Here is a 21,983-nt window from a genome sequence, read left to right on the forward strand (position 1 = left end):
CGTGACTATTTGAGCGCTAAAAACGTCATTACACCATCGCAAGTACCAGTAAACGCAACAAATGTATAAATATAATAACAAAAGCATATGAATATCATAAAAGCACACTTCGAAGGCGTATCCATGTGTAAAGAACGCCCATTGTGGGGTTCTTACTTACCAACCACGTGGTTAGGGCGTAGCTACACAATATACAATATAGAATATATAAGAGTGAACTAGAGTCTCGTGGAAGAAGAAAGAGAACTCTCCAGCAGAGGAACAGGGACCCCATTCAAACAACACAATATCCCAGTGCCCCTCTAGTCGAGAGAATCACCAAACCCCCCTCGAGCAACCAAGCTCTTTCTGTATCCGTGCACGAGCCAGCTCTTCTTTCTAAGTATTCCGGCGTTAGGGCACACAAGACTAAGACGTTCGCGCCACCACTTTAGTTCGTATTTACGGAAAAACCTACCCGGAAAAGGAAAGTAACTTACCGCAAGATTTTCAAGAAAAACTGACTATTCTTTCCGTACAATTTCCCAAAAAAAAAAAAAAAAAAAAAAAAGTTTCTTTTTATGACTTAAAATTATTTTTATCTAGAACTTTTATTTATTCTATAAAAAATAAAAATACTGCATGGAAATAAAACTCCAAAAGAGGAACCTCGATTGAGGTTATGATGTAAAGCTTACCAAAAAATGTGCAAATAAAATAGTGTAATTGTTAAAGGTGATTGTGATAGACGATAGTGCAAATATTAATTTAAAAGTGATAACGTTTGAGGCGAGCAACTAAATGATGGATATTACAGGAGGCACGAAGTCGCTGTACGGAGGGTACCAGTTCCAAGGTATATAATAAAATAATTAAAACATAAATAATAAATAATAAATAATTTGTTAAATTACAGCGAGCATGAAAAATATAATTCGACAGTGTATAGGCCATAAAATCATAACTAAATAACCGTGTTAATTGAATTGACTGTGATAAAGTATTAAATTCACGCCCGGGAGCTGAATCGTGATGAATATTAGAGGAAGATATATCATAAAGTATCGGTCAGTTAGGATTCATCCTCATGTTTATATGTATATATTGCCTGGTGCTCGGTTATTTTCTCAAAATATCGATAACAGTAATTAAATAAATAATTTTGGCTGATGCCAGCGTGGCAATATCAGATGCAAATACATAAATATATATATAGGATAGATAAATTTTCATTACGATTACGCGCTGGACCTAACGGAGCACGGTTACCTGTCTTATTATATTGTATTATATTATGTTATATTATATTATATTCAGTATTAAACGTAAACACAGTAATTACGGTGGCCGCGGTTTTACTTAGCCACCATGCACGCAAAATATATGTGTGTGTAAGACGATCCACCGGCAGTGTCACGTAGAAAGGGTGGCTAATTCGAGTAACGATCAGACTTAATACTCGTTAACCTTGGAAATTGCAAAGCACGCCCATTAATGAGCATAATTTGTCAATTTAACGGGCTCTTACGGGAAATTTCACTTAAAATTTTTAATAATCCGCAATAAATTGTACGACCAATTATCTATTTATTACAGGGCAAGGGAGGATGAACCAACTGGGTGGTGTGTTTATCAACGGACGGCCGCTGCCGAACCACACACGTCTCAGGATTGTCGAAATGGCAGCTGCTGGAATAAGACCATGCGTTATTTCGCGACAACTACGCGTCTCGCACGGCTGTGTATCGAAGATACTCAACAGGTACCAGGAAACAGGATCAATAAGACCTGGAGTAATTGGCGGAAGCAAACCACGCGTCGCTACTCCGGAAGTTGAGGCTCGGATCGAAGAAATCAGGCGGCTCGACCCCACGATCATGAATTCTCAGATTAGAGACAAACTTATCAAGGTAATAAAATTAACGGGCTACTTAGCATGAATATTCAAGTACTGTCGATTTTTTTAGATAATAAAAATAATATTGCGTGATAAAATGTATGAATGAGTAATATGGAATATTAATGAAAAAATAAGATGTAATGAAGGTGTTGAGTCTGACTACAGGATAAATTTTCAATAATATCTTCCGGCTAGCGATTGACCCCGGCACGTTCAGCCTTTTTTTACGCTCACTCGCGTGCTCTCATCTCTTACTTACACATGTACATTGCATGTTAATGCAGGCAATGTATTGAGAAAATATATGCATTTATATATGTATTTATATTCCAAGCGGATTCTTCGGTCCAAGCATATACAGGCGGTATTCTTGTATATCTTGCGCTGCGATCACACTCAATGAAGCTTTTTAATATTTCTTATAACTTATAAGGCGGGTACCAAACTCATACTCTTGCTCGTACTAATGTATAGATGTGAATTTATATACTGCATACGAAAAGCCTTGGGCGACTCGCGTGTCCTCTAATGCCGCCTACACCGACTCGGGATTTTCTTGCTCAGTTTTTCGCGGACGAACATCATCTATCAAACTCAAGGGATTAGGTATTTTTATTTATTACCTGAGAACTCGGGAATTTATGAGCTGAGATTTTAATGAATTATGTACTAAAAAGTTTGCTTGTTTTCTGAAATTTTTTCTCGAAAAATTTTATTAAGGAAATTATGCAGAAGTTTGAAATTAAAAATTTTTTAAATGCACAAAGAATTTTTTTTTATAAAAAGTTTCTATCAATTTTATTGTTACTTTTATTGTCCACACAAAATTTTAATTCAAAGTCCAATTTAATAATAAAAATTTTAATTAAAATTATAATTAAATACCTTTCATAATTAAATTTTTACATTAATAAAAAATTAAATTGACTGAAGCGAAAAAATCTTGAACCAAGAAAATGAATTTAAAAAATTTGATCATTTTTAATCAAGCAGAAAAATTTTTAAATGAAGTAAAATTTTTTTTTAACCAAGAACAATTTCTTAATTCAAGATTTGTTCTCTTGAATCAACTGAATTTCTTTATCAATGTAAATTTTATAATTTTTTAGGTATATATTCAAACGTATGTAATCAAAAAAATTACAATTCATTACAATGGATAAAAATTATGCATAAAAATAAATAATCTTCTCTGATATTTCGTAAATTTGTAGTCTTAAAAAAACTTCAAACTTGTATTAAGGTAAAAGAACCAGTTATTGACACTAGCCTAGTTGTTTGACACTTGCAAATTTAGTCTAATTAAAAAAAAAAAAAAAAAAATGTTCCCAAAAAATCAATTATCTTAAAATTTATAATTCAAAAATTATATTAATTAATTTATTAAAGTTGATTTGTTTCTTTTAATTAAAATAAAATTGCAAGTCTCAATAACTAAGCCAGTGTCAATAACTGGGTCTTTTACCTTAGGAATAATTAACTTTGATTAACTCATAAAAATTGGACTTGAGTTTTTATAAAAAGTCCATACAATGCAAATACTCTTGTTCAATCCTAAATTTTATTTCTCCATAATTATAATGTTAAATATCTCTAAAAATAAAAAAAATTTCTACAAATTCTAAAAAGTCAATCCTTAAATTCAAATCCATCAGAAAAATAAAGTTCGATCCGTTGATAAAGAGATAAATTGCAGCAGGATAAAAAAAGGGATGTAGCTTATAGCCTAAACCGTTCACCGAAAAGACGTATCTGCCGTTGCAAGAGCTACGGGCATATCGGAGAGTGCCCAAGTGTATGAGTAAGAGTAAGAAATACACGCGTGTATATTTACGAAGGAAGAGGATCGAGAAAAGTGAGGCATGAGGTAAAAGGTATAAGCATCACATTAGAGTTGGATGAAAGAGTTTTTAAAAGGAGAGAGAAAAAGAGAGGAGAAGCAGCGACTGTGGTCGGCATTAATACGGCATTTAATGCTGTAAGGAGGCGTTCCTGGGGTCCGCGTAGTTCTCCCCGAGGCAGTTATCTCCGTCTCTGTTGCCCTGTCATCGCCCTGGTAGAACCAAGACCGAGACCAAGACGAAGAGCACGCCAGACTTTACTGTAGACTCCAGACTTAACTCTTTACTGTCTATAAGCGATCTCTCTCATCGACACGCGGGATATATCGTTATTGTTTCTGAGATACTATGCCGCGATCGGAGATATAAGAGATGAGATAAACGATCGAATCTCCCGATCGCGATGTATCCGTACGTACACGGTACGTCTACTCGATATATCTGCAGACTTAATCATTTTTCAATATTTTATTTTATTATTTTATTGCTATTTTTTATTGTTTACTCCGTTTACTGCTCTTTCATTTTTTTTTCTTTTCATTTATTTTCTAACTTGGTACTTGTAACTTGTTTATTACCTTCAAACCAGTCTATTGAAAACTCATTTAATTTAGCTGCGTGTTAATTTATTTTAATGTTTTTATTTATTTTTATTATTACAACCTATTTACGTTCGTTTGGAATTTTTTGAAATTTATTTAATAAAATATAAAATATAAATAAATACCTACGCGGTTTAATGGCCCATAAACGTGCTGCTAAATGGTAAAAACGATTATAATTTAACACAGGTAGTGTTAGCGAATCTTAAATAGTTCTAATGGTCGCAAAATTTTAAATTTTCCCATGCAGATAAAATTTTACTGGGTGCAGTTAAAGAATTTGTATTTTTACGCTGATAAAAAAATTATCTTGATCAAAGAAAAAAATTTTTAACCAATAGCATTATTTTGAATTAAGTATAAATATTATTAACTTAAAAAATTATTCTAAGTTTAAGTAAATTTGATTTAAGAATTTTTATATTTGAATAGAAATAATTTTTTAATTTTTATATTCGATGATTAAATAATTAACTCTAAAAGCAATTAACTTTAAAATAAGTTTTATGAATTAACATTAAAGTATTGACACATTTTTATATTTTTAGCCAAGAAATTGTCGACAAATATTAAAAAAAAAAAAAAAGTCCAATAAAGGAAATATATTAGCGATGATTTTAATCCCAAAAAATTAACACCTTGCCAAATTAATTGAGAAGTCATACTATAAAATTGAATATATGTCTATATATGAAGAAAATCACTCCAAAATCCTGCACGCACTTTCTTAATTCAGAAAAACCTATTGTTGATTTTAATTTAATTTGTTTTATGATGAAATGATCGATCACTAGCCACTTTATCGCAGTAGAGAAAGAATGAAGTATAAGAGAGAAGAGTATAAAATGAAATGATAAATAATGATTGTCGATACATCAAACTACTTCTAACAAGATATGCTAACTTTATTTGTGCAGGAGGGCTTCACCGATCCGCCGAGTCTCAGCTCTATTAACAGACTTTTGCGCGGAGGCAGAACTGGCGACGACGGCAAGAAAGATTACACTATTGATGGCATACTGGGTGGTGGTGAGTATTTTTAATTAATAATAAAATTTCCAAATTATTTATAAAATACTGCGGAAAGTAAGTTGTAAAAATTATACTTAAGCAACGCAGCGAGAAGTATAAAAAAATTATTGTTTATCTGCACTCCATTCATGCAATTGCGTGGTCGTGTTTGGGGTTTGCTTTACAAACATACCTTCACACGTACATTGATACATGCGTATGTTGAAAAGAAGAAGAAGAAAGAAAATACTCGGCAAAATTTAATCTTCGGTGGGCGTGAGCTGGTTGCCCACACGTCCGACAAACGGATTACAGGAGTGTCAATATCTTACAGGCTACGCATTATCCTTCTTTCTGTGTCTCGAAAATATCCACCACTCATTTTTTCAACTCCTGTCTTGTTCTTCAGTTCAGAACAAACAAACCTCGACAAATTAATTTGCTATAGAAATTTTCGAGTACTGATTAAAAATTACACATTTTTTTCATTTAAAAATTTAATATTAGTCCTTAATTTTAGTCCTTTAATATCGACCTTGTTACATTTTTCAATTTTTTTGATAAAAATAATAACAATATTAATTTTTTTTTAATTTTACTTAAATTAAGTAAACTAAATTAATAACTAAATCATTAAATTATCTAAATTAAATTAAATAATAAACAAATTAACTACCTAATTAAATTAAGTACATTAAATTTAATAAAAAATTTTTATTTTAAATCCATGAATTTTTCTTTGATTTTCCAAATATTTTTAATTCTACTCCAAACACTCTATCAACGAAACATGTCATGGAAATAAAAAAAGCCCGAGATCTCGAGTTGAAAAGCCATATGTACATATAAACAAGATTGAGAGACATTAAAGCCCGTGAAGTGGACACTCGACAAGATCGAGGAATGTGTTTTTGGAAGTCATCAGAACAGAAGGTGTGGCGGAATCTTGTGTGGAGCATATCGGATCTCACAGACGATACGGCGACGAGCGACGAGCTCCAGCAGCTCAAGCTCCGGGTAGACAAGAGATGATGCTTATGAGAATAATAAATAAAAAAATTTGTTGTTGTTATTATTATTACATATAAAAGATGAATAATAATAAAAGTAATAAAAATAAAGAAAATAACAGCGATAGTGTGTGGACTGCATCACGGATGAGGAGTCCGGTAACCCGGAGACCAGTCCGGGGATCAGCCTACTCACACATCCACACTATACGGCTTACACTCACTCACCGCGGCAGAGGGTAAGAGGGCCCAGAGTCCCGCGGAGATCAAACGGACCGCCCGCCACACGTCAACAGTGGTGCTCATTTCGTTAAATTATTTATAAATTTGCCAATTTTAAAACTTACCAACTCTAGTATGAGGTATAAGAAAGATCAGATAAGTTTTTTCTCTTAAATATTATGGACTGCGGAGCAGAGGTCAGAAGAAATATTTTTTTTATAATAATTTATCAAGAATTAGTCAGTTTTTTTAATCAAATTCTTAATTTTTCGAATATGAATTATGTAATAAATAAATTATTAATGATTTAAAATTTTTTGATCAATTCAATCTTTTTAAAATTAGTATTAATCACTCGAAAAAATTTTACTTAAAGTATTTAATCAATTTATAAACAGTTTACAAATTATGATTGTAAAATTAACAACAAACTGTAAAATTTTTAGTTTTATTTTGTAATTAAATTGGTGCAAAAATATATTCTGAAAAAAATTTTTTTTTCTGTAAAAATTTATTTGTTAAGAGTTCTAAAATTTGTCACAACATAATTTTTTAAATACTCAGTAAAATTTTGTTAAAAAAAAGTAATTATTAATTATAAATATATCTATTTTTGCCAACCTCTGCTACAGAGGCCGACTCGGAGCTGGTGGAATTAAAGCCCAGCAGAAGCATCAATTATCATTATCATAATGTATATAATTAACAGAATTAATTAGCTGAGGATGAGGATAAGGATAAGCCCAAGTGGCCAGGTTGTTTCGGAGTAGAAAAATTTATTGATGAGAAGAAAATATGACAAGTATTTAGAACATTTCCGACCCTCTTTAAGATTAAACAACCTCATGAATTCCGTATAATCTAATATAATATAATATAATATGTCTGTTGGTGTTTATATCTAGTTGGTATTAGAATGAATAAAAAAGGGAATAGGAATAGTAATAAGAAATAGACGCGATGATATCTAAGATATCGGCGTAAATGACGAAGGCGAGCACCTCTGAAGAGTAGATAAAGTAAAAGGTATCGCCGGAGTTTGAGTTTGAGTTTTGAGTTGTTAGAGTTTAAAATGAGCGAGGAACAAGGAAGGAATAATGTTTATGTATGTATACATATGTACTACACGGTGTGTAGCACTAGGTGGTATAGGTGTCGGCGGTCGAGCTCTCGAGCAGGAATGACACGTAGCCACAGGCTTTCTTATTCTTTCTTATTCCGTTCCTTTGGACTCAGCCGCCGACCAAGGATTAGCCTAATGGGTCCTGCCCACCCCCCTTTGCTTCGCCCACCCTACTTTCTCAATCCCTTATACCGCGTACACACCATACACGATATGTGAACATGTATGTATCCACGACAGACACTAATACTTTGGTGCTACACTCCGCCGGATAAGACTTTCGGATTGCGTTTTATAATATGTATTTCCAGCTCGACTCCCTCGTCCACGTCCAGATCTCGCTGCCCGTGATATGTGTTATGTGATGGGTGAGAATCGGCGGACAGCCTTCAAGTATATATAGACGGAAAATTTAATAGTGAAATGTGATTAAGTGATACCTAAATTTACATTTTTATTTTTGCTTTATTTATCATTGACAATTTTTTAACCATTTAGTTACACGAAAATTTATTTTTATACTGATTAAAAATTTTTTTTGTTTAATTCTAGACAAAGAAATTCTTAAAACTTATTTTCTATTAAATCAAGTTAATTTTTTTTATCAGTACATTCAATAGAAAATTAAATTTTATCGAGTGAAATTTTCATTTGAAACTAATTTTGTCAAGTGTCCTTTTTTTGTGATAAAAACAATGAATAAATTCACAATCAAACAAATATATCTGTATCCAAAATGAATATATATTCATTCGTGTGAAAATTGAGATCTTGTTAGTAATTCACTCTTGCAATATTAATTATTCATGCATCCTAAATAAACGTATTTAAATTAAAAAAAAAAATTATACTTTTCTATTTCAAACAGACTAAAAATGTCTATGTTAGTTACGTCCATAAATTTCCCAATTTTTCTAAAAAAAATTTTCACTAAATTTAATTAATTATTTCTACTCAGAAAAAAAATTAACTTGAATCAAGTAAATAATTTTGAAGAATTTTATCTTCTTGATCTGAGTAAAAAAATTCTTAAACTAAGACATTTTTCTTGGTTTAAATAAATATTTCTTGATTTAAGAATTTTTCGTCTTGATTCAAAACAATAAAACTCTTTAAAATTATTTTCTTGGTTCAAGAAATTTTCTCTTGATTCAAGTTATTTTTTTTTTCAGTGTAGAGTCCAAAAACATCTAAATCTTGGGATATTACTCCAAATTAAAGGGTAAATTTTCTCTTCGTGTTCCGACATCGCAAACAACAGTCCCGCATAATAGAGCCTGATAAGAGCGATTTGCTTATCAATTAGTCCAACGTGTCGAATTAATTACCAGGTTGCGTTCAGTAATATACAATACGTAGGTAACTAAATAGAGGCTTTAAACTCCAAAGTTTTTTAATAAATACAAGTAAAAAAAAAATTTAGTGTCGATAGCTATGAATTAAGATCTAATGACTTGTAAAAATGATAGACCACCCAACAGTATTTGGATTTGAAAGATTACTTTTTATTAAATACAAAAATACAAGTACTTAAGCTTGGTGCAGATCCTTCCTCCTGCTTCTGGGTAATACATTTAATAGAATATTTTGTTGACTTGTGTGGTTGTGTTGCTTTATGCGGAGGTGATTTTTGGGACGAAAATTAATATTTATGATTTTTGAGTTATTTGGTTTTGCTGGTACCAATCGACACAGTTGGGAGAATAATGAAAAAGGAAACCAATGTCTGATGGTTCTCACCGGGCGTTGACAGGAACTCACCAGCCAAAACGAAGCATAAAAACCTCGGGTGTTTTTTTCTATTGTCATATTCTGACATTATATATATTATATTATATCTTTCCCTGGTAGACCTTAAGGTGTATAGCAGTCTGAGGAGTTTCCGTAGCATTTTGTTAGCATTTAAGAGACCTCACACATGGACATGGACCCCCAGCTACTTCTTCTACTTTTACTCCTAATTCTAGTCCTTTAGTAAAATACATATAACACATATGTATGGAAGAACTTGACTTTATACTTAGTTAACTTCAGGCAAAAGTAGAGAGAGTAAGAGAAAGAAATGAAGGAGCCGAGCGGCTAGATTTATAACTCAGCGGCACCTTTTCCCTGCGTTTGACTAAAAAGCGCGATTCGACACACGGAAAGGCGCAGGGATGGGAGGAGAAGTTTCTCATTCAACAGAATAAAGTATAATAGATTCACTTGTTCTGGCTGCTATATTACTGCTTATACTCTATTCTAATACATAATATAATATTGGGACGATAGTGTGTTACTTGTAGGACTGGACTTGTCGAAACTACTTGCTCCGAAACTCCCACACAAACAACTAAACTCTACTTGGGCGACAATCCAGTTTTCCGTAATTCGGGAGGTTCAGGACCACACTCACGCTACTTGTAACTTATAACTGGTAGCAATACGCTTATTTTAAGTGAGATATATGTGTCCAGCGTGGCGAGAATTTTAAATCTCTGTTGGCTTTGTTCTTGTCATTTCCTACAACATATTTTTAACAAGCTATTTCACAGTTTTCAGGGAAAAGAAATAAAATTTGTTTTTCCGGTTTTATTTTTAATTTATGGCTTATTAGTTTTTTTTTTGTTTTGATTTTTTAAAGAGCTTTTAGTTTTTGGGGATTATTTTTTTTTTATTTTGATAATTTTTTCAATTTTTCTGTGGCTTGGAAATTTTTTTTCTTAATTTTTAAAAATTAAATCTGGACTTATATCTCGAAAAAAATTTTATATATTAAAAATCTTATTTTTCCATATTTGTCTAAAAATCTACGTGATTTTTTATTTTTTATTTTTTTTTTTAATTAAAAAAAGAAAATTCTTGGTATGTTGGATCGCAAAAGTTAATTATTTCCTCGGCATCTCTGTCCCCGTTCTTTCCATTAATAAAAAAAAGGAGGGATTTATTTTTAAATAAATTGAAAGTCATGATTACTAGCGATCCTTTTGAGGTGGATTTTTATTGTCCGACTAAAAAATAAATATATTTACATATTGAATTGAAATTGATTACACGGTACTTAAACGCGAGTTAGCGTCGACACTTTGATAGCGGAATTGAGTCAATTGAAATGAATAAATAAAGATAATAGTAAAAATTAAAATAAAATAATAAATGTTTTGTTTGAAAGTATACTTAATAAGAGGAATAAAGATGTTGAGATATATTAGCGAAAAAAGAGGCTAAATAAAATTACAAATGATATAATGCGAGGTGAGGTGAGGAATATAATCTATAAGCATTTCATCGAGTTCCGCCCCTGGGTGAAGAGAAAAAGCCAGAGGGACGTTTAAGAGAGTCAAGAGTTGTTCTCTCATTACAACTCCAACATATGGCCTTTAAACGATCACACCCTCTAGTTATTTTTTATATTTATTTTATTTCATTTTTTTTTATTTTTATTTTATCTTTCATTCTTCCAACCAACTCTTATTTTATTTTATTATTTTTTCTTGCTGCACCAAGTGGATGAAGAATCTTTTTCTCCAAAGGGTCGAGTGTCAGTGTTGTGCCTCGGAACTATTTTTTTCTCACATCAACATCCTCTTGGTCCTTTTAAATCCTCGCCATTAAATTAATATTCAATAATTAACCAAAAAAAAAAATAAATTCTAATCTTCATGGGAAAAACTTAAAAGTAAAATAAAATCCGACACTTGCGCGTTACCGACAAAAAGTTCCATGACCTAACATAAATCCAAGTCACCAAGTTCTAAAAACTATTAAGGAATGAAAAATTTGTCACTTTTATTAATAATAAAATAAAAATAAAAATAATAAAAGTTTGAATTTAAATTTAAAATAAAAATGGTATTTTTAAAAAGTCAAACATTGATGATCTCTTTTACAAACACAATATCTAAACAAGAACTACAACAAAATACAGCAGGTTGTATAATGTAATATATTACATTTTTTATTTTCTGATGAAGGGGCGTCATAGCGTAAAGCCGTCGGTACCTTTGAGACACGGTATGGTTACATCTACTGGACAATCTTAAGAATAGAAAGAATAGATCGTGAGACAAGTTGCATCTTTCCAATAATACCCGGCGGCTCTTTTAAATTCTTGTCACCTCTCTACTCATGGACACATACACATTTTTTATTTTTTCTCTTCCCTTTGACTCTACTCTCTTTTATTTATTTATACATGTTATATTGTGCCTTTCGCCTTAACCCATGTTAGGTCTACCACATTACATACAAACTTCTATATACTTCGTACTCGGCTTGCTGAAACATATACACAAACAAAATCTCGACTTGTTATGTTTGTCAGTATAAACAGTTTACAATAAACCTCGAATAGTACAATAACATCACACCAAATTTACTAATTTGTTTTTATTTCCCTTAATTATTTTTATAATTTAATAAAATTTTTTATTACTCATCTATACACTGAAAAAAAATTAATTTGAATCAAGAAAAAAATTCTTAAGAGTTTCATTATTTTGAATCAAGACCAAAAATTCTTGAATAAAAAAAAATTAACTTAAACCAAGAAAAATTTCTTATTTTTAAAATTTTCTTACTCAAATCAAGAAGTTGAAATTCTTTAAAATTATTTACTTGATTCAAGTTAATTTTTTATTCTGTGTATTATTAAGAGAATAAGCAAAATTTTGTACTCAGTGTATTTATATGATAAAATGGGTTTTTATGGTTACATTTGGTATCATTGGAAAAGTCTTGACTTAAATTAATGCCTTTTCAAGGTTTCATCTCATTCTCACCAATATTCAATTTATGATGATAAGTATTTAGGCTGCATTCGGAAATGCTCTATCTCTAGATGCATAATTAAGAAAAGACCTTATATCTCGTGAACTATTGACATTTTTAAAAATATAAGCTCATCCCGACATTACACTGTAAAAAATCCGGAGTGAATCGGGAGTGAATTTCACTCCCATTTCACTCCCATCACTCGGAGTTCCGGAGTGAAGTAATTAATCACTCCGCGTAGGGAGTGAATCCGGAGTTTTTATTTGCGGAGTGATTTCAGAGTGATTTCGAATTTCACTCCGAAAAACATCCGCGTTCGGAGTTTTTAAAATAAATAAAATAAGGATGAATTTTCGTTCTACAAAAAAAATCTCAAAATTAATCTTTATGTATATATTTCTTCTGTGCGTGTGTTTGTCACTTAACTCCTCCTAAACGGCTGGACCGATTTTAATGAAATTTTTTGTGTGTCTTCCGGTGGATTCCAGAATGGTTTAGATTCACAATTCAGTCCACGAGAAAATGTTTATTTAATAGATTTTTTATTTATAAATTGTTGTTGATCTTGACCACCCACATGCACTTTTCATATATTTTATAAATATCATATATATAAGATATATGAAAAAATTCATGTGAGTACTCAAATGAAAGGTCTCGATGAGTATAAAATCATAGTGGACTTATATTTATAAAAATGTTAATAATTAACGAATGATAATGTATTTTGTTAACTAATGATGTTTTTAACAATGTAAGCTCATTCCGATGTTACACTCATCAAGAGCTTTCATTTGAGTATCCACATGCATTTTTGATATATTTTTTATATATACATATACTAGCTGTTACCCGCCCGCTTCGCTGGGCGCTTTATAGAATTGCATTTTTAGATCTAGACTTGAAATTTAATTAGAGTATTGTTTTGACTTGCACAGATTCCAAATGAGTATTGAAAGTTTTAGTTAATGTCATTGCAAGTCTCATAAGTAAAGTTGAAGTCTGTCTAGCTTCAAGTGCGAAGAATTTTTTTGTCATTTAAAATTTTCTCAGCGACATCAATTTTTCATAGAAAATAAACTTAACATGTTTTTTACATACCCAGTGTTTGGAAAATGCATTCATTTTAATCAGTAACATTCCCTCGATCCCGTAATAAGAACAATTTATAAGTTATGTAATCAGCAAAAATAACATGTATGTAAAATTCTAAGTTCGTTGACCGAATTACTACATATAATGTTAAGTTTTGGAAACCTTACAATGACTTTTTTCCCGCTGGTAAAGAGACGTTTGTTGCAAGGAAATTTTTAGCAAATGTTATTGAAACTCAATAGACAGGGTCTAAATTTTATGTTTCAAAAAGTCCTAGTTGATAAACAACAACATTTTCAGTAGATTTCATAGATATCTAACTATTTTAATTCTTGAAACCAATTTTACCATAACCAAACATACGATCAGCATATAAATATAAATTTTCAACACTTAGTTCACCAGACATAATTAGCTTCTTTCTTTAACTTTTTTTTTAAATGTCGTGAAATCAATCAAATATTAAGGTTATGTAATAAAAACAAAAGAAAATCGTATTAAAAACAAATGAATGAAAAATGAGTCTTTTGTTTTTATTAGCGGGAAAAAATGTATATAAAAATTAATCGTAAAAAAAATGAGAAAGGGTTGATAAAATCCAAAAATAAGTAGCCTATAACCATATATGAAAAATTCTGCGTCGAAAGGTAGCAGTCCCATCCCGATAGCTTCAGTAGTTTTGACGTCAACTTTTATCAAAGGAACCCTATTTCGTTATATATGTATATTTTCCACCCACGCATTCGCCCACGCGTAGGTATATATAGAACTAAATTCTCAAAAAAGTAACGTAATAAAAATTATTTCCTTTTATGCCGATAAAAAAAACAAATAAATTGAAGAAAAATGCTCGTCTTTTGTTTTTATCGGCGGGAAAAAATGTTTATTAAAGTTAAATAGAAATAAAATGGTGAAGGATTGATGGAATTCGAAAAATAAGTAGCCTATAACCATCTACAATTCATTCCGCATCGAATGGTCCTAGTCCCATGTCAATACGTTCAGTAGTTTTTGCGTGATTGACGGTCTACGAAACCCACTTTCATTATATATGTATAGATATAATATATATAAATATATAAAATATATCAAAAATGCATGTGGGTACTCAAATGAAAGCTCTTGATGAGTGTAACATCGGGATGAGCTTATATCTTTAAAAACGTCAATAGTTAAAAAAGTAAAGTGCAATTTAACAAAATTCATTATTTAATAAAGCAAAATTTTATTTATTTATAGTTCACAAGTCATGGCAGTCACATAGTGACTGCAAGGTTCCTAGTTATTATTAAAATATTTTTTGTTTTAAATTATTTTGAAAAAACTTGCTAAAAATTTATTACAACTCGAATTTTAGCCACCAATAAATTCTTCGACTGACAATACTTTAAATGACTAGGTGTAGTAAGTTTTAAATTTTATAGTTAAACATATATGTTACGAAATAATTTATTACAGCGCTCCGAAATTTCCTGGCATTGCTTACAAGTACAAACCGAAATTCAATAAATTTTTTACTACTTCTTGAAAAGTCATAACATTTTTAAATAGTTATGAAAGTCGACACAAGTTTACTGGAAATTTCATAAAATTTTTTACGTGTCATATAACAGTGGTACAATTGTTCAATATACATGTCAAATAAATAAAAAATATAAGGCACCCGCAAGTAATAAGGCCTAGTTTTATGAATTTTAATATTTATCTTAATTTAAGGACTTTTCTTATAAAATATTTAAAAAAAATGGTAATTTTTATTAAAAAAAAAAAAATTAAGATAATTCTAAACAACATAAATAGTAATTAAATCTTTAGTAAAAATCAAATAATATTTTCTTGATATTAGAAATTATAAGATAAGAATAAGCGCTCTCAACTTATTTTCTTCTACAATAGACTAATGAGAGATATTTGTCTAACAGCGACAAAAAAAGTATACAACACGTATTATTAATAACAACAACAACAACAATGTAATACAAATACATTATCACAATAATATTAACAAATAGTAAAGCAAAGAGACTAATAACAACAAAAGATAGATTTCCCTAGGCTGTTGTGTCCTATTGTAATTTATTCTCTCCCACTCGACTACTTAAGTTAACTTGACTTGTACACATAACACATAACTACAACTAAACGTGTCGCTGGTAATATAACCAAAGATGTAGTGTATAAACTACAGTAAGACGACCCGATTCCGGTGTAGTGTGACTTTTTGACAAATGTGACGTGTTCCAAAGCAACAGCCAGCCCGCAAACACTTGAAAGGATGCCGCTGGGAATATTCCTGTGCTTTAATTTTTAAACTTGTTCGTCTACACCTACTACTTCTCCTCATCCTCCTCCTCATTTACCTTCGGCTGGATCTCCTTCTCTGGATTTGATCTTATTCATCCTCATCCTCATCCCCGATCCATATAATATAATATTTCTCTTTCATTTCACTCATCGTCTCATGTCTATTTTCAATTTCCTTTTACTCACATTCAATAAATATAATAACACAAACCGCAGGTTGTGCATTGTCATTGCAAACCCCCACGCAGATCAAAGCGGCCTCCTTTTTCATGTTTGTTGTGTATTTTCGGTAAACCTCATCTTCCTTTTCATTTAAATTTTTTATTATTGTATTCCCGTGTATCGCGTATCGGGACGGCCCTTTCTACTTAACTTTTATTATATAGATTTTATTCTATATACAGATATACATTTAAAAGCTAACGCTATTAGTGTCATACCGGCGCAAGGTATAATGTACAACTTACAATACGTAGGTGCACTATTTATCCTTGGTGTGTCACAGGTCGTACTGTGAGCGACGAAAACTCCTGAAACACCGATCCCATTTATCTCCATAGGATCCCTTTTTACTTCACCGGCCGGTGTCCAAACAGTCAGGACTTCCTGGGGACACTGAAAATTAAATTACGAGTAGTTCGACATAATACTATATGCTCAAGGTACAACTTTACCTCTGAAATTTTTATTTTTCGATAGTCTTCTCACGCCTAAAGCATCACAAAGTCGGAAAACTTTTAAATATTTAGAGATTTATTGGCTTACCAATTTGTATTTAATATTTTTACAGGTCATTTTTTCTTTTAAGATGTCATATCATGTTATATATATATATTTCAATTTAACAACATCTGGAGTGAAAATAATTATTTATTCTTTAAATAATGAATGACAATTTTTTTCTCAGTTTTTTATGAAAAAAAATTTGAAATAATTTGTCTCAATTTTTTTATGGAAAAAATAAAAAAAATCTTTTTCTTCTTGAATTAAAATTTATTCACATCAAATAATTATAACTGAATTAATTAATAATGATGTTAAGCGTAAAATTTCTTATTTAATGTCAAGCACAGAAAAAAATTGTATTGTGTTGAGTTACCAAATGGTATTATAATGTTTATTTATACACCATGGAAATTATTCCAGCATTGGATCAGATTTTACTCTAGAATAATAAACAACTATGATGATAATGATAATAATAATAAGAAGAATAAGAATGAAAATGTATTTAAAGAAGAGATGAACGTCAAAATATAATGTTAAATTCGATTGACAGGGCGTAAGACTCAAGTGTTTGTCCATTTAGAGTATCATAACAAACTCGCGATCAAGACTATAGTCAGGGGGCTTCAGACAGAGGACTACACTTAAAACTCTCAACGAGATCACGTTTGTAAAGGAATGAAATGAAATCCCACAAAGTATTCTCAATTGACCGAAAGAAGACGAGAGTTGAAGCGATTGTATCGCGCTCCATCAACCATGAGATTTAATTCCCATATGGATATGTAAGCGACAAGAAAGAGCATCGCACGAGGCTATATATCTCTATATATCTATTATTATTATTATAATAATAATGTGTATAAACTCTCTTACTCGAGATTAGCTCCAGAATAGTGATATAATGGACAATGCCAACAATATAATAGAAATAGAGTAATAATAATGTAAAGTCGACTTAAATGTTTGTAAATTTGGATTTGCTGTTTATTTGTGTTTCTTCTTTGCTCAGCGATTGCTAAATTTCAATGCAATTTTCGGGATATAAAATAATATTTTATTTAGTGAGCATTTGTCCGTGATTATGAATTCTAGTTTTGTATAAATATAAAGAACGTATTTGAAAGAAATTATTAATTTTACAAAGATCTGGGATTATAATTATGACAAGAATTATTTTTTAAGTTTATGAGTCAATTTGGATATTTTTAAAAATTAAATATAACAATTTACAATATTTATTTTTATATTCTAATCAATAAAATTCATCTGTAACTGATCGTTTACATTAATTATCTTTTAGAAAAATTATACTTTGATAAAATGTTTGTAAAATATTTTTAGTAATGTAATGATAAAGAAAAAATATTGAACCAAGAAAATCATTTTGAAAAATTAGATCATCTTTAATGAAGAAAAAAAATTCTATAATTAGAAAATTATTCTTGGTTGGATAAAATTTTACTTGATTTAAAAATGTTTTTTCTCTCTAAAAATTCTAAAGAAAATAAATAATAACTGTTTTCATATCATACTTCATTAATTACTCATTACACTGATAGAAGGATTTCTTAACATTTAAGAAGATTTATTTGTATTTAAGAAATCATTTCTTAAACATCATTTCTTAGTATTTAAAAAATATTTCTTTGTATTTAAGAAATATTTTTTAAATACTAAGAAATGATGTTTAAGAAATGATTTCTTAAATACAAAGAAATCTTCTTAAATGTTAAGAAATCCTTCCATCAGTGTATAATTTATAGATTTTTTAAATTCAATAATTATAAACAAAATACAAATTTATCCAATAGGATAAATATTTGATTAATTAGAATTTAAATATGCCATCAATATAATTTATAAAGAAATATTAAAAATAAAAGAAGAATACGCATATTTTTATTTTTAATTGAATTCTAAAAAAAAAATTTTAAAACTGGAGTAAAATAATTATTAAAAACACTTGTACGCGTATATTTAAAATGACAAAATGGCTGTACATTAACGTACACATATATCCGTACATATAAATAATAAATACAAGATGAGAAAAGTCTTTTTACGAGTTACATTTTATGAATGCCTCAAAGAGCGTGACGCATATGTACCCAGAGCATTTCGTCATGAATGCATGTATGCGCAACGTATTAAAAAGCATAAGCTCATAAGGACTCGTTCACTTAACGATAAACTACAGTCGTTTATGAATAATTTAAAAAATATATAAACTACACAAAACAAAACAAAAGAAATCTGATAAAAAAACAATTATTTTCTTGCCACAAAAATCTGCAAATAAATAAAAACGCAACAACGAGTTATTATGCGAGCAGACAATAAACTAATGAAGTAATAACTGAGTTATGTAATAACCTTTTTTTTTTTTTAATGTCCAGGTCGTTGCGATGATTCAGACACCGAGAGTGAGCCTGGTATTCCATTAAAGCGAAAACAACGTCGCAGTAGAACAACTTTTAGCGGTAGCCAGTTAGAACAATTAGAATCTGCATTTCAGCGAGCGCAATATCCCGATGTGTATGCCCGGGAAGCATTGGCTCAACAGACTGGATTGACCGAAGCTCGGATACAGGTTAATTTCATTTTTCTATCACATCATCCAACCATTCTAAATTAAATAGATAAAATTCTTTTTTTCGACTTGGAATATTTTTATAATAAAAAATAAGTCAAGAAATTATCTTTTAAATTAGATTTTATAGTAAGTTATTGAATATTAAAAAATTATCAGCCTTAATTTTTTTTTCCAAGTCCATAAATATATTTTTTTGTATTACGAACTATAAATGACGTCATAAAAACGATAAAATTCTTCAATTAATAAAAAAAAAGTAAGAAAATTCTGAAATGTTGTCCAATTTATCACAGGTTAAATTTAAAGTGTAGAAATTAATTTAATTTTTAATTAAATATTGTCACTTATCATCGATGTGTTTTTTTCTTCTTTACCACGCGAGAAAAAAAAATGAACTACAATATAGTATATTTCTTATCTAGGGCAGGAAAATAAGAAATGTCTCAGATTACATGTAATTGTTGACCGAGGCGAAGCCGAGGTCAACAAATATGTGATCTGAGGCTTTCTTATTTCCTGCCCGTGGTGAGAATACTATTTTTCTCATCGACGGAGGCGGAAAGCGGCATTTTCATTTAGCGCAGCGAGCGGAAATTTGACGCTTTCCACCCGGAGGGGAGAAAAATAATAACAGCTATATATTTGGAAAAAAAAGTTTAAATTTGAAACAATAAAAAATAACAAGAATCTGAACATATTTTTTTCTGTACATTCAACCTTGGTAACAGTAAAGTTATCTATTTATATATTTACATAAAAATTATCAATTATTTTGATAATAAGATATTCTATTGAAAATGTTATCCGAAAAATTGATTCGACTTTTTTTGATTGCACTTGTAGGTTTGATCCACAAACTCAAAGTAAATTAAATTAATAGATAAATATTTTCAGAGCAAACTTGAGATATTTACTTAGATAGTTGCGTCATAACAAAACCCACATTCTATAAAGCCAAAATAAACAAGATAGTTTGTGATCGTAATAATGAAGAATATTTATAAAATATTTCAGGTATGGTTCAGTAACCGCAGAGCCCGCCTTCGGAAAGGAAACAACGGGAGTGGTATTCCCTCAGTACCCAGTCTACCATTGACGCCATGTCAATACCCAGGTCCACATGAATTAGGACACTTGTCACAAGTACCACAAATGGCTGTAGGAATGCCAGCCAGCCAGGTGCCTACGAGTCTGCATCAATCGCTTCATCAAATGACGCCGACAAGTGTTCACGAAATGCCAGCGAACTCGCTAAGCAGCCACATGTCTAGCGCGATGGCCCAAGTACCCACCACGACAATGAGCTCCGGATTACAGCCCCATTCTGTCGCAATTCCTGGTTCACTTACCGGGCTATCGGGTCATGCCAATAATGTTATGCAAATTGGTCAGGTGCCTACGATTCAGCCGCCCACTGCTCATGCTGCACCAACAACCTTAAGTCATACTCATAATTCTGGTTAGTTTGTCCAGACAAAATTTATTATTTTATTTTTAATTACAATCAATTTTTCAATCACTTTTCGGCTGCATTATTTCAAAGCTCAGTCACTGTAAAATTTCTTTTTAGAAACAATTCAGAATTTTTTTCTCTTAAGGACGTTCTTAGACAAGAAAAAGACACCAATAGGTTATGGCTATTGATTTCTTTCTCACGCATTAGTACTGCCTCTCTTTACAGACTATCGCTCACTTACTTCCACTTACGTAAAATATCGAAAATTACTAACTTCAAACATTTTTTATAAAAAAATGAATACCGCTCGTTTGTGTTATTTTTAATAAAAAATACTTGTTATTTCTTCAATTAATGATTCTCAGTTTTTTAAAACAATCCTAAGAACAGTGGGATTGATATTTAATAAAACGTTCATTTGAACGTCGGTATAGGGTCAGCATAGGGTTTATATGTAAAATATACAAATTTTAAATGCTAATATTTCAAAATTTAGTGCTGCAAGGATTTTTTAAAAAAGTTCCTGCGTATAGAAGATACTAATGAGTATAAATATTCAAAAATTCAAAAAAATTTTAAGAAAATGGTTTTTTCTCGGAGGTCCTTAAAATTTTTCTTTATCTATATATCTTCTCTGTATAGTTCAAATTTTTTATTAATTTAGAGTGTAAATTTTTTTTTTATAAAAAATGTTGAGCCTGAAAAAGTTTTGCGTTAATTTATCGAGTAATTTAAAAATTCTGGAAAGTTTTAACGAATCGTATAAAAAATTATGATATACTCATTATTAAATGTAAAAAAATCCAATTACAAAGGTCTTATAATCTCAGAATTTAGTTTTTTTCTTAAAAAATCATCAATTTTTTCTAATTACATAAAAATTTGATTATTTTATTAATAAAATTTTTATATTTTATTAAAAATAGGTAACGCAGACTGGACTCGAGCGCAGATCGGGTGGGGACAATTCAACCACTTTCAGAACAACGACTACACCAGTCACTCCAGTCATCATCCTTCCAGTCATACAAGCCTTGGTAGTCAAGTGTCCAGCGCTAATCCTACAGCCGATTGGGGATATGATCAGGGTTATGATTATGCACAGCATGCACAGCTTAATTATCACCGCAGTGTCGGTGGAATCTTTTAGTCATTTCTTAAAATTATACTGTATATTATATTATATAGATATGTAAAAATCAAATTTTATATATTACGAATTATAAGTAATTACTAATTAGTAATAAAACTTGTACAAAATAAATTTTTAAATGAAAAGTGTACATAAGATATAAAAATATACAAAATATAGAACATACGTAAACATTATTTATTTTTTTTTATTTATTTATCCTTAATCGCCTGT

The 21,983-nt window shown here is 30.4% G+C and overlaps 1 protein-coding gene across 1 annotated transcript; it reads left to right on the plus strand.

Moving 5' to 3' along the window:
• The first annotated feature begins 249 nt into the window (after positions 1-249).
• Positions 250-21,783, plus strand: LOC123270337 (protein gooseberry-neuro-like). Its single transcript, XM_044736342.1, has 6 exons — positions 250-835; positions 1,576-1,889; positions 5,240-5,351; positions 18,965-19,158; positions 20,176-20,620; positions 21,544-21,783. The coding sequence occupies exons 1-6, from the start codon at positions 781-783 to the stop codon at positions 21,765-21,767; spliced, it is 1,344 nt and encodes a 447-aa protein (XP_044592277.1). The 5' UTR covers positions 250-780; the 3' UTR covers positions 21,768-21,783.
• Positions 21,784-21,983: the final 200 nt, after the last annotated feature.

The sequence above is a fragment of the Cotesia glomerata genome, linkage group LG1 (genome assembly GCF_020080835.1).
Source record: "Cotesia glomerata isolate CgM1 linkage group LG1, MPM_Cglom_v2.3, whole genome shotgun sequence".
NCBI lineage: Eukaryota > Metazoa > Arthropoda > Insecta > Hymenoptera > Braconidae > Cotesia > Cotesia glomerata.

Excerpts from the sequence above, each read along its gene's own strand:
- LOC123270337 (XM_044736342.1), top strand. The coding sequence starts at position 781 with ATGATGGATATTACAGGAGGCACGAAGTCGCTGTACGGAGGGTACCAG. Across the intron at positions 5,352-18,964 it reads TGATGGCATACTGGGTGGTG|GTCGTTGCGATGATTCAGAC; the intron begins GTGAGTATTTTT and ends TTTAATGTCCAG. Across the intron at positions 20,621-21,543 it reads AAGTCATACTCATAATTCTG|GTAACGCAGACTGGACTCGA; the intron begins GTTAGTTTGTCC and ends TATTAAAAATAG.